General features: G+C 45.2%; 2 protein-coding genes and 1 non-coding gene across 3 annotated transcripts; all 3 read right to left on the reverse strand.

The window, feature by feature from the left end:
- Positions 1-1,168: 1,168 nt before the first annotated feature.
- On the reverse strand, positions 1,169-1,242 carry trnai-aau (transfer RNA isoleucine (anticodon AAU)). Its single transcript has one exon. It is a non-coding gene; the product is annotated as a tRNA-Ile (tRNA).
- A 1,387-nt stretch (positions 1,243-2,629) lies between these two features.
- cops8 (COP9 signalosome subunit 8) lies at positions 2,630-11,193 on the reverse strand. The gene is made up of 7 exons (XM_068725167.1): positions 11,082-11,193; positions 10,310-10,380; positions 9,790-9,838; positions 9,480-9,612; positions 4,276-4,383; positions 4,071-4,133; positions 2,630-3,163 (listed from the first exon to the last, which is right to left on the reverse strand). The coding sequence occupies exons 1-7, from the start codon at positions 11,172-11,174 to the stop codon at positions 3,084-3,086; spliced, it is 597 nt and encodes a 198-aa protein (XP_068581268.1). The 5' UTR covers positions 11,175-11,193; the 3' UTR covers positions 2,630-3,083.
- Positions 6,331-8,160, reverse strand: trim63b (tripartite motif containing 63b). The gene has a single exon (XM_068725166.1). The coding sequence runs from the start codon at positions 7,799-7,801 to the stop codon at positions 6,737-6,739; it is 1,065 nt and encodes a 354-aa protein (XP_068581267.1). The 5' UTR covers positions 7,802-8,160; the 3' UTR covers positions 6,331-6,736.
- Positions 11,194-12,072: the final 879 nt, after the last annotated feature.

The raw sequence follows: 12,072 nt of genomic DNA on the forward strand, positions 1-12,072 counted from the left end.
CCTATTCTAGACGTACGGTATGGCCGTGTGTCCTCGCTTCAAAGCCTGGCTGCCTTGACATATTTTATGTATCATATTGTATGTATCATATGAACCTGTAAAACTCATCCGCACACATCAACTTGCTCAGTATTAATGGTCTGAAAGAGCACCACGACTGTATCGTAAAGACCGATTTAGGATCCGAGTGCAGGACTTTTAAACTCAGGTTTTTCTAATTAGCTCATTGGTCGCCTGAAAGATGTCCCGTGTTCTTTGACTTTACTGGTCGAAACCTGTCAGTGTCAATAAAGGTTTGAACAAAACATTTAGTTCACAGCATTTAAAGTGTATTTAAAGTGCTGAGGAATGCTTTTATCCAAAGCACAGTACTATTAATACACATCTCCCCCCCCCCCACACACACACACACAATGGCAAGCCATTTTGACATGTCATTGAACCACACACCTATCTGTATTTGTAAGTCAATAAGAGGATTTAAAGTAGAAAACATAATCTCGCAATGTTTCAAGGTATCTACAACTTTGATTGTACTTAAGATATCTTTAAGTCCTCACAAAGTACAAGGGCCTGTTGTGATATGTAAAAGATGAATTATATATCCACAACGGCATTCTCCCTAGGAGCAGTAACACCACTTTTATCATGGATGTGTATTGGCCTTTCAGTTTCACATATACACAATTACATCTCTGGATGTATGCATGGATTCTTGCTGAGGACTAAAACCCATTCTAGATATCTACAATCCCATTGTTAGTATTCATAACGTGAGCTGTGATGTATTGAATTAGCACTTATTAGCACTTATTGTGTTCGTATTAGTTTGTTTCTGTACTTTTGCTCTACTTCTGACTTCTGGTGACTAGTAGTTCTCTTGAATCCACTTATTGTAAGTCGATTTGGATGAAAGCTAAATGACTGTAATGTAATGTAATGTGAGCCACTTTTGCATATCAATATCTTTTTCCATATTCTGAACAAATGCCCACAATACATTTATGAAGATCTGCAATTATCTTATCACTAGTGACAATTGTAATTGTGCAAATCTGAAATTGCATAATGGAAATCAATAGAGACATTTTAATGAGTAACGAGGACTGGAGAACATTTGGGAGAACTGGAGAGAGGATACCGTCCATGCATGACCATAAGGCACCTACGGCCAGTACGGGGATCGAACCCGCGACCTCGGCGTTATTAGCACCACGCTCTAACCAACTGAGATAACCGGCCACATTAACCCAGAGAAGGCAGCATGTTTGGAATAATAGGATTACAGCATATGTTCTTTTAATTACCACTGTGAAGACGCATTGAGGTCATGATCTCATCACATGTAACATTTAGCTTCACACCATGTCGTCGGTCCAACGTCTGTGTGTGTGTGTGTGTGTGTGTGTGTGTGTGTGTGTGTGTGTGTGTGTGTGTGTGTGTGTGTGTGTGCGTGAGCAGATTTAGTACCGTCGTGACGGACACAGGAGAACGATGAGGGTCAGGTAGCGTCTCTCGCTCAGACTTGTGCTGACTGACTCTGGCACGCCGAGCTGTCATGAGGTTAGCGCTGGTTCATCACATGCCTGGACGTTGGACGGGTCGACACGTGTTTCCACGGCAAATACACAAACCGTTCTATATATAGGCGAGGTCAGTCTGAACCAGTAAGAAGCCTCCACTTCATCGCTGAAATTGCCACGTTCAATGATCATTAAAAAAAAAAACAGCAAACAACAAAGCAAAAAGAAGTTAAACCCCTGGTTGTTACTAAAATAGACTTAAACAATTCCAGCGAGGGAAGAAAACCAAAGAGCCAATTCGAAAAACAAAGCAAACCCTGCCATGAAACAAAGGAGTTCCTCGCCACCACAAACACAGGAGGAATGGCTCTGATGTACACAATTTCACAGCAAATCACGTCAAATGGCTGCAACTTCAAGCTAGTGTAGGTCCATTAATGATAAAGCAAATAAGCACTGGGAGTAAAGAGAGCAGCAGACGTCCATTTCGTAGCATTGATGAACAGACGGCAGCCAGATGTGCTTAAAGAAAGTACAGCGCCCATCACTCTGTGGTAATTTAAGCTTTAGTAGACGAAGGGAGCATTCATTTTAAATGGTACTATTTAATAATGACTTGTACTAATTGGCCTACTCTGAAGAAGTGACGATTTGAAGTCTCCGCACCAGACGGTGAAAGCTGCTCTGCGTGTCACGCTGATGCAACCTGGTGGGTTTAGCCAGGCAACAGATTAGAAAGTTGGACTGAGGAGGTTTGTGTAATTCATACCATTTGAGGAACACATATGGACAAAGCAAAAAAACAGCTTTGATCAGATTATTTGCATGTCAAGTTAACTAGTGGTCTAACGTGGCGACGACCGCAGCATTGATACAGGGTATTATTAATACCCTGTATCAATGTTCTTCCTTACGTATGTGAACAGTTGATGCCAGGAAAAACGGCAAACTTATTTTTTTCACGCGACAGCGGGAAGCACCAAAACGGCAAATGTAATTTAATGTTCCACATCCTAGATTGAGCCCAGTCAGCTCTCCGTAAAAACCAAAACTGATTCAGAACTAAAGCAGAAAAGAAATAATTAAAAAAAAAAAAAAAGACTAAATTAGAAACAGCAAAATATTTATTCACCAGTCAAAACATAAACTTCAAAATATGAGGTCTGAAGACTTCCTGACAAAGTTTGCAACCTCCAAGTGCTAAAACATACCAGCTTGTGTATTTCTATTGTATTGTAAGGGTCTGTTAGGTTAGGTTCCTTCAAAACCAAGACCCAAATCTATACATCAGGTGGGTTACAGAGAGCGTAAGAACAAAAGGATATAATACAACATTGTGTTTGGACGTGTGAATTAACAGGGGCGAGCTAGACGAGTCATAAATAAACAGGTCTTGGAGGAGAGCGTGCAGCAGTCATGCGAGATGATGGGTGTGTTTTTTGGTACGTCTCTATCAGGGAGTGGGACCGGAGGAAGAGTCTATCCAAACCTGTACTCTCCCCCTGTATCAGGCCAGCGGAAAAACATAAAAAAAAAAAAAAAAAATGAGTGGCGAAGTTATCAGTTCTCGAGAAAAGCCACGTAGTCGGTGAGTCTGGCCAACTGCTGCTCGTTTGGAACCAGTGAGACGGGGGGAGGATCTGTTGAGAGAGAGAGAGAGAGAGAGAGAGAGAGAGAGAGAGAGAGAGAGAGAGAGAGAGAGAGAGAGAGAGAGAGAGAGAGAGAGAGAGAGAGAGAGAGAGAGAGAGAGAGAGTCAGAGGGGATTCCTCGTTGAGCCAAGTGCTATCCATCTTCTTACATCTACAACGCGTTCTAACTCAGACGTCGGGTCACTGGTCTCGAGCTAACCGCGCCGTCACCGCTGTTTAACAGCACCGCCTACGTGAGCCCGAGAGGCTCCATTACAAGACGTCACCACTTTACATCTAATTTGACCAGAACGACTTCCTGTGTGCGAGATCCACGCTACAAACTACAATTACCAGGCGCTATTTAGCCCCGAGGGTGTGTGTGTGTGTGTGTGTGTGTGTGTGTGTGTGTGTGTGTGTGTGTGTGTGTGTGTGGGGGAGAGCAGACATGTGAGGATTAATGGTGAGTGAGGTAAGCGCGTTGAGCCGGACATGTGCGCGGCAGATGCTTCGGCGGCTCGACCGTTGGCGTAAATCAGCAGGTTTATCTCGCGCCGTAGATCCACGACCGCCTGAGCTCGAGGACGAGTGATGATGCGATAGAAAAAAACAACTAAATCTTGATGGAATAAGGTGAGAAAAGAAAGGGACCGGATGAGGGAACCCTTCGGACATTAGACGGGAGGAGATTTAGCAAATCAAACATTTCCAAGAGATTCTCGGAAAAGGGGAAAAAAAAAAAAAAAAAAAAACGTCACCCTCGTTTTTCATCGAGATTAAAATGTCTCTTAAATTTCTGCTCTCAACAGTTTTATGAGTGTCTGATAAAAATATAGGAGAAGAGAAGCAAAAAGTGTGGGTGACATAACAGCGTGCCGACGACGGGTGACAGATTAAAAGAGCAACGCTGCCACCTACCTGGCTTTTTGGGCATCACCATCCTGGTAGCGGGGTCTGCCTGCCAGCCCTGGGTCACCACACCTTTAGACGAAGATACGAAAGAAGAACAAATAGAAATACGATCAGCGGACGCCTGCTTCTATTACTGCGACATCTTTTTGAATCATGTTTACGCAATAACAAGAGCGTTTCCGGTGAGGAGGTCGCGTAAACTGAAGCCTACCCTTCACCGCCTCTTCCACAGAGTATCCCACGAAGGCGGCGAAATCTTCTGCCGCGATGGAGGTGTACGCCTGGGCCACTAGACTGTAGGCCCGTTGCCGCGTGCTCTCTGCGAAGGGAAGACGTTGATATCAGACGGGTGCATACCGAGTGCCAAAACTGCTCTGGCTGTATTTCACAGTGCAATGACAAAACTGAGGTATTCAAAAAGAGTCATGTTTCTCGTGAACGATGAACTACAATCAAGAGCGACACAAAGAGGGATTGAAGCCAGGGGCAGTACTCTGCTCTGACCATTAGCAGTCAGAGGCGAGTATGTTTTGTGCAGATCTCAAGTGAATGCTAGAGAGCTGCAGTTTTTACTGCTTTTCCCGCCCATCTTAAAGTTTGCTGATGGTAATCCCGTGTGTCCATCCTCTCAGCACTCCCGCCTCCTGCTCACCCCGAACAAGCACGCGGTCACGACTTAACATCGGACAGGAGTTGGTTCGGGATTGAATTAAAATGACGCTACACAGAGCAAAAAACTCCTGCCTGGTTTTCTGCCTTTTTAAATTCGCTTCTAGCATCTGGGTTTGTTTTGAGTCAAACGGTGCATTCGTAGTTATGTAACGTTGGACTAGATACGGATGAATTTAGGCGCTGAAACAAAATAGGGAAACTGGATTTTTATAATCAAGTCTACTTAAAAACAGATCCTGTTTAATGAGGCGGGCTCAGGATGAATCGAGAACGTTACAGCATGCTGCTCAACACCACGACGCCCTGAAGCCTTTATCAACCGGCTCTGGCTTGGCTTTCCGAAACGTCAGAGGCGACACATTTATCTAGCCCGACTTGACACGGCGCTGTAGTTCGTGGAGATAACTTTTCAGAGTGGCAGGGCCTCACGGAACAACACACAGCAGCATGTACTCTCTGCTCCTGCAGCTATCACGTAAAATGCCTCAGGGTTGTGGCCTTTCGTGTTTTATAGCCTAGCAACGGTGTGTGTGTGTGTGTGTGTGTGTGTGTGTGTGTGTGTGTGTGTGTGTGTGTGTGTGTGTGTGTGTGTGTGTGTGTGTACCAACAGTCTGTAGCAGCAGTAACAATAACAAGCGGGATGAGAAAAGACAGCTGGGAGTCGAAGGCTGGAGATTTTGGGAAGAGAACTTTCCCCATTCTGCTGTCCAAGGGACTTCCTGTACTCCCTGTTATTGTGCTTATCCCAAAAAAAAAAAGAAAGAAAAGAAGGGCAGTGCTTGTATATCAACTGTGTTTGACAGTACGTTAGTTTGATTCTGTCATGTATTTAATCACAGTTATGGCTGTAGAGTAATATGTGCAGTCTTTATTTAGACACTATGGTGACTGTTTTAATGGTGGGGCTCCAGAGAAATAAAATACGATTGTTTTGTCATTGTGGTGACTACAAAAGGAAACTGACCCAGTTGCCCCCCCCCCCCACACTCAGAATAAAAACTGTTAAAATTGAACCACGTGTCAAACGTCATAAAACTGCTCCTGGTGTTGGAACACCTTTCTTGCACTCGACTGGTGTTAGAAGAGGACCGGCGGTCAAGCGGGTCACCTCCGGAGGGGAGGGGGGGGGGGGGGGGGGGGGGGGGGCTTTTTGTAACCCAGTCACACGTGTATTTTTACCGCGGCCTCTTGACCGTTGGGCGATGACTCGCGTGGCAACTGGACCGGCCTTTGCTGCCGAGCAAGACGTCCATGAGTGGGAGGACGGGAGCTTTATGGAGCAGAAACAGGACCTGACCTGTCCCGTCCTGTCCGTCCCAGAGTCTATTCCAGGGCCGCTATCGCTTCTCACCTCTTAAAAATAGCCCCCCACTTTTCACCAGCAAAGGCGAAGCAGACAGGACGTGGCAAGGGCTTTTATTTTTAAATGCAGCCTATTGCCAAGTAAGAGCAGCAGCAGCAGCAGTCTGGGAAACACTTTGGGATGGAAGCACTCCAACGAAAATCTATAGGACCAAAATAACACAGTCTTCCTTTTGTACGTTCCCTTAACTTAAGCTTCACGTTTTAGTTCGCCAATAAAGCAAATGGGAGCTTAACTTCATGCAGCTTTATTCCACATTCCATTAGAGACAGGTTTGGTGATTACAGGCGGATCAGCTGGTCACCAAGTCATCATCAAACTTGGACAAAGTGAGAGAAACACAAACGGCTACATATGAGGGAAATGACATGTAATCAATCTTCAGACGTTACATTTATCAAAGTCATTCTCTCCATTGAACTGGCTTAGAAGTACAAAAGTATAAAAACAAGTTAAGAAAAAGGTATGAATGTGACATTGAAATTAAATATTGCACTGAAAGTATGGGCAAGCCATTATAGCCAACATCCACTATAACCTTGTATCTCTTTCAACGTCAAACGCAGTCCCTGCCATCAACACAGAAAAACCTTCGAAAGCACGTATTACATTATAGTACTATACACTTCCATATTCATTATTCCTCTTCCTCTTCCTCCTCCTCCTCCTCCTCCTCCTCCGCGTCCTCAAATTCATCATCATCACAAGCTCCGAAGTCCATTTTTGCCAGGACTGCCTCGACGTGCTCCGTCGACAAAGTGAAGTGGTCCATCTTCTCGAAGCCCGGCTCCGGCCTCTCCTCCCCCAGCGAGCCTTTAGCGGCGTCCTTGGTCTGCGTGATGAGGCTCTTGGAGGCCAGCAGAAACTGAGCGGCTCCGCCCTGCTCCAGGGCCCTCACGGCCGTGTCCGTGAGCTCCGAACTGGTCTGCAGCCGCTCGCCGTAACGCTGGGCCAGCGCCCGCAGAGCCGCCACCTTCTCGTCTTGCTCTTTGCCGATCTGCTCCAGCAGAACGGTCTTGCGCTCCTCCAGGACGGCGTACAGCAGGTCGAAGCGCTCGGCCAGCCCCTGCTTGGCGCGCTGAGCGTTGTCCTGGACGGCGCGGCAGGCATCTTCCATCTGGTTGAGCAGGGCCTGCAGGCGGCCGTTGCCGGCCACCAGGGTGTCGATGGCGTTGCTCAGTTCCCCCTTCTGGGCCTGGTAAACGTTCGCCAACGGTGACACCTCACAGTCCTTGTGCTGGCCGAACACTTTGCACATGGAGCAGGTGGGAACCTGACACGTCATGCAGTAGATGTTGATTTTCTCCTCCTCGTGCTCTTGGCACATCGGCTCTTTGGATTCCTTGGGCTTCAGGGTGGTTTCTGTGCCTCCGCCGCCGCCGCCGCTGCCTTCTTGCTGCTGCTTGTAGAGGTCGATAATGTTTTCTACCAGCAGGTTTCGCTGGAGCCCGTGCACGCCATGGCGGTCAAGCACGACCTCAAAGCGGCAGGTGGGACAGCGAAAGACGCCGCCGGAGAAGCGGTACGGGTTGCGGGAGTCGTAGAGGTCGCTGGCACAGCTACGGCACAGGTTGTGCTGGCAGGGCAGGATGACCACGGGTTTGGTGAACATGTCCAGGCAGATGGGGCAGCTCAGCTGCTTCTCCAGGCTATCCATGGGGCTCGGGGGCCGAACCATAGACCCTGTCCTCTGAACGTCCATAATAGGAGAAGTCTCCAACTACACTTACACCGGCAAGTTTTTTCTTATTTTAACGCGAGAAAACTAAACTGTTGGTTTCAAAAAGTTTACTCTGCGCACTTATCCTTAGTGCGTGCTGTAACGCGTGAAATGCTGGTATCTATTCTGACCGAGAGCTGGCAGCTCTGGCCTTTATACCGGCCCCCTCACAGCTGGTGACACCCGATCCCTTCCCCACCAACCGGGGCGCACATTCCTGCCTGCTTGCTGTCTCGGGATCTTTTCACAGAAATGGCCCCCCTCCTGCTCAGTGCTGCATGTGTCACTCGTCCTGGTAAGCACCGTGTCCCTTTCTAACAGGCGACAAGAGTGGCGGACTGAGCGGAGGCCACCGGGTTCCACGTGACCGGCTCAGAGGAGCCCCGGCCGAGAGAGGGAGCTCGGTCTGATAGGTAAACAAGCCAATGTCAACAGCCCGTGACTCCCGTCTTGTTTTGACCAGTTCATCTCCTTTGATTTGTTGGACATTACATAGCATGCCATCTATATAAAAAGAGTTTTCTTTGCAACTGGAAATGGAGTCTCTTTATCAGATTTGCATGTATTTGTGATGTAATTGTCTAAATTCAAATTAACCAATGATGTTAATAAAAAGAAAATTGACGGCTTAGATGATTAATTATGTCTTTATTAAATCACATCAAATGTATCTTTCTTTTTTTTAAGAAAAAAACATTTGCTGGTTACAATTAATATTTTTTAAATATTAATATTTACTTGTTGTTTTTTTTTTAAATGAGGTTTCCTAATGTCTAAGACAAATTGAGGAACTGTAAGACCTCCCTTCAGCTCTAGTTATACGAGATGTTTATTCTGTGTTATTTTAAAGCCTAACGTTTACGACCAATAAGCTCTTGGGACCAGTGGCTTGTGATACAGTGGCTGTTTAGATATACTGCTAAACATAGACAATAGAAAGCGTTTACACCCATTGACTTGCTTTATCATATAAATCATTTCTTTAAAAGAGGATTTGCTGCCTTGTTTAAAACGGCAACATCAAAAACTCTCCAAAAGTGTAAAATGCGTGCAAGTAGACGCAAACACTCTTAATCCCCCCCCCCCCCAACTATTATCGATGGTTACCCAAGTGTCTTATGACATACCGCACGTCAGCATACATGGCAGATCAACAAGCAGTACCGTAAACATGAGGGCGAGGCTATTCTTAAACTCTTGCACAAGGGAACCGTCACCTGCTCCAGATGGGGATGTTTGACAAAATGACGTAAGGAGGTGACGCGTGAAACCCGGACACGACCGAAACGTTTCGATATTCTGCTGCGTTATCAAGAGAGATTATCGGAGCACGTACATGAGCATGTTAACTTCTCCAGAGTATTGTGCTGAAACCTGGACTAGCCTTCATAATGCAGATATGCCAATACTGCTGGACATGAAAATGTGTTATAAACAAGTCAAATCCAGTCCCTTACTTAACATGTTATTTCCCCTGGGTTGCATCACAGCTACAACAGTTTTCAGCTGGTGAACCCTGTTGATTTGAATTCTAAATCACGCATCACTCTAGTTGCCCTACAGGGTATTTCCCGACCGTTTACCCAGAGCCAACTGGGTAAAGCATATAAATATAACTTAGAAGTGTTTCAGTCATCTTGAAAGCAAGATGAAATGTTACCTCGAAGAGCCTCCATGACCGGGAGGATATTCTCTGACCACTGGTAGGCTGCGATGGTTGTGTAGACCCCTGGAAAGTCTCGCTGCCAAATGTGTTGGCCAACGGCCCAAATTGACGTCAATTCTGGGTTTGCCTGTATGCAACAAATGGAAAAGGCATTTAGCACGCTCCACTTGACAAGGCAGCGGTTGTCACGCTACAGTCAAGTGCGGTCACACCCAAATACTTCTGCGCCAAAATCGTACGGCGCACATGCAAGATGAAGGCAGCTGAGATCAGCAAACGTCTCCGTGTGTTTTATCATGCTCACCGATTTGATTGCTTGGGGGATCCGTTTCCAGAGATACCTGCCGTTGTTCCTGTTGGAGCCACAGCAACAAGTTAGACCATGAACAGACTCGAGCTGCAGGTGCAGGCAGCAATGCTAGAATAGAGTTGGCGGTGAGATAACGTGACACTCTTCGCCTACTGCAGTTTGCCACACACACATATCGATTCCCAAAATGTTTTTTTTTATGTATTGGTAAAGCCGTACGTGCACTTCAGGTGCTACAAAAAAAAGTCAGAGCACAGAAAGCTGCGGAGGAAAACAGGAATCCTAACGGTTTACCAAGTCTTTTTGACAATGCTTTGTATTTCTATGAATGCTTTGTATTTCTATGAAGAAGAAGAACGAAAAATAGGTAAAATATGTGTATCAACAATTTGAAAGCAAATGAGTCCATGCCCCCACCCCTAATAATAATAATTATAATAATAATAATAGTAAACAACCTGTGAAGACAGAGAGAAACCCCCACCAGCTCCTGACACAGACACAGTTGACTTACATGTCATTATGCAGTAAATAGAGCGACAGCAGCTGAGCGTACACTTGCGGTGTTGCAATGCCCCCTGGAGCCTGTTAACAAGAAATGCAGTTATGAAATTAAATAAGCTAAATATCAGCAAACAAACTGTACACATTCTGAACAATCCATGATGTAAAGTATATAGCAAAGAGGACTCCCTAACAGACATTAGACACGTAGCGTTAGCTTCAGACTGCACCATCACTTACCGTCCAGTCAGTTGTGTTATTACTTTGTGCTAACGGTGTAGCATTGGTCTCTTAACTTACAATGCTTCTAGCTAAACGTATCAAAGTCATTGGTCTGTTCCAAGTTGCCTGACGCCACACAGTGAACCAAGCGACGGCTTTAACGTTATGAGAACCTAAATAAAGCAGTGCTGTAGTATTAGCTCTAGTTTACCATCATAACAAAGCTATGTCTCGCTATCTGAGGCTAGCTACCGAGCTAACGTTACCTACTACCTGCTAGTAGCAGAGAGTAGCGCTAAGTCTGACAGTTACTGATACATTTTGAGTTTTTTTTTTTTCAATTATGAACTACCTCGTAGCGTACGTTTTGATACACTAAGTTAGTGCCTGAAAGTATAATACGCGTTAAAGTAACGTAAGTGAAAGCAGACTAGCTTCTTAGCCATAACGTTAGCCAAAGCTGGTCATTGGCTAACGCTAACTATCGTATCAGTGCTACCAAGCCTCCAAGAAAGCCTCGTTGGCACAACTCAGAATGAACTTCGCGATCCAGTGCTTACCTCGAGCTCTTGAGCTTCACACTGCTCTAATAATTTATCATAATTCTCCTCCATAATCACAGCAGCAGGCATGTTGATGCCTAGCTGTTGCATCGGGAACTTCTTCTGCTGTGTAACTGCAGTAGATCAGCAGCACGCCGGCGGTGCTGCTGCCCCCAGCTGGAGGAAACACAAACGACACAATCCTTGTTACGCATCTCCTCTAACGGTGTTTCAAAGCAATCCAGGACTCAATTATACCACAGTGCAACGCAACACAATCGCAATGACATCCCATGGAAATTAAATTCTATGAATCAAGCAGACGTGGATGTCCACAAAATAAACAAAGAGGGAAAATTGATTTTGTATGGTTTTGTATAAAATAAAGCCTGCATTAATCAAATCTATTTATTGCACAATGCTTCCCTACCCGTTGGGTTTTTATTCTCCTCCTTTTGTTCCCCCTTTTTCAAATTCTTGGTTCAATTATTGAGTTTTCAAACCTTGTTTCAGTGAGCATGTTTCAGTAGAGCAGAACAAAAAACAACCTACACATCTGACTGGAGACGTAATCAAAACATATCCATACTAAAAAGAGTCTTTTACCTCCAAGGTCCTTGTTGATGTCAATAACTGTGCTCACTCTAAACCTTTTCTTTTACCACAAATATGAAAATCACCACAACTGTATCTTATCAAACCTCTCCAATTAAATCATGCCCACAACGAGACTGATTGACGATAAGTCAAAATGAGAAAAAAAGATAGAAAGGAAATGATCTGGACCTTAAGTGCATGTCGTGGACCCTCTCAGAGTACGATGTAGATTTATTTTTTGTCATTTCTAAACAGGGATTTGTGTAGCTAATTGTATTATTTGAATAAATTACTGAGTCAGGTCTCAGTGAAGATAAGATAATCCTTTATTAGTCCCGCAGTGGAAAAATTCACAAGTGAGCTCCACAGTGCTGAGAGAGAGAGACCGCCTTTCTCCTTAAATTCACTAATG

The sequence above is a fragment of the Cebidichthys violaceus genome, unplaced genomic scaffold (assembly GCF_023349555.1).
Source record: "Cebidichthys violaceus isolate CVI_PGR_0920_01 unplaced genomic scaffold, fCebVio1.0.p SCAF_34, whole genome shotgun sequence".
Taxonomy (NCBI): Eukaryota; Metazoa; Chordata; class Actinopteri; order Perciformes; family Stichaeidae; genus Cebidichthys; species Cebidichthys violaceus.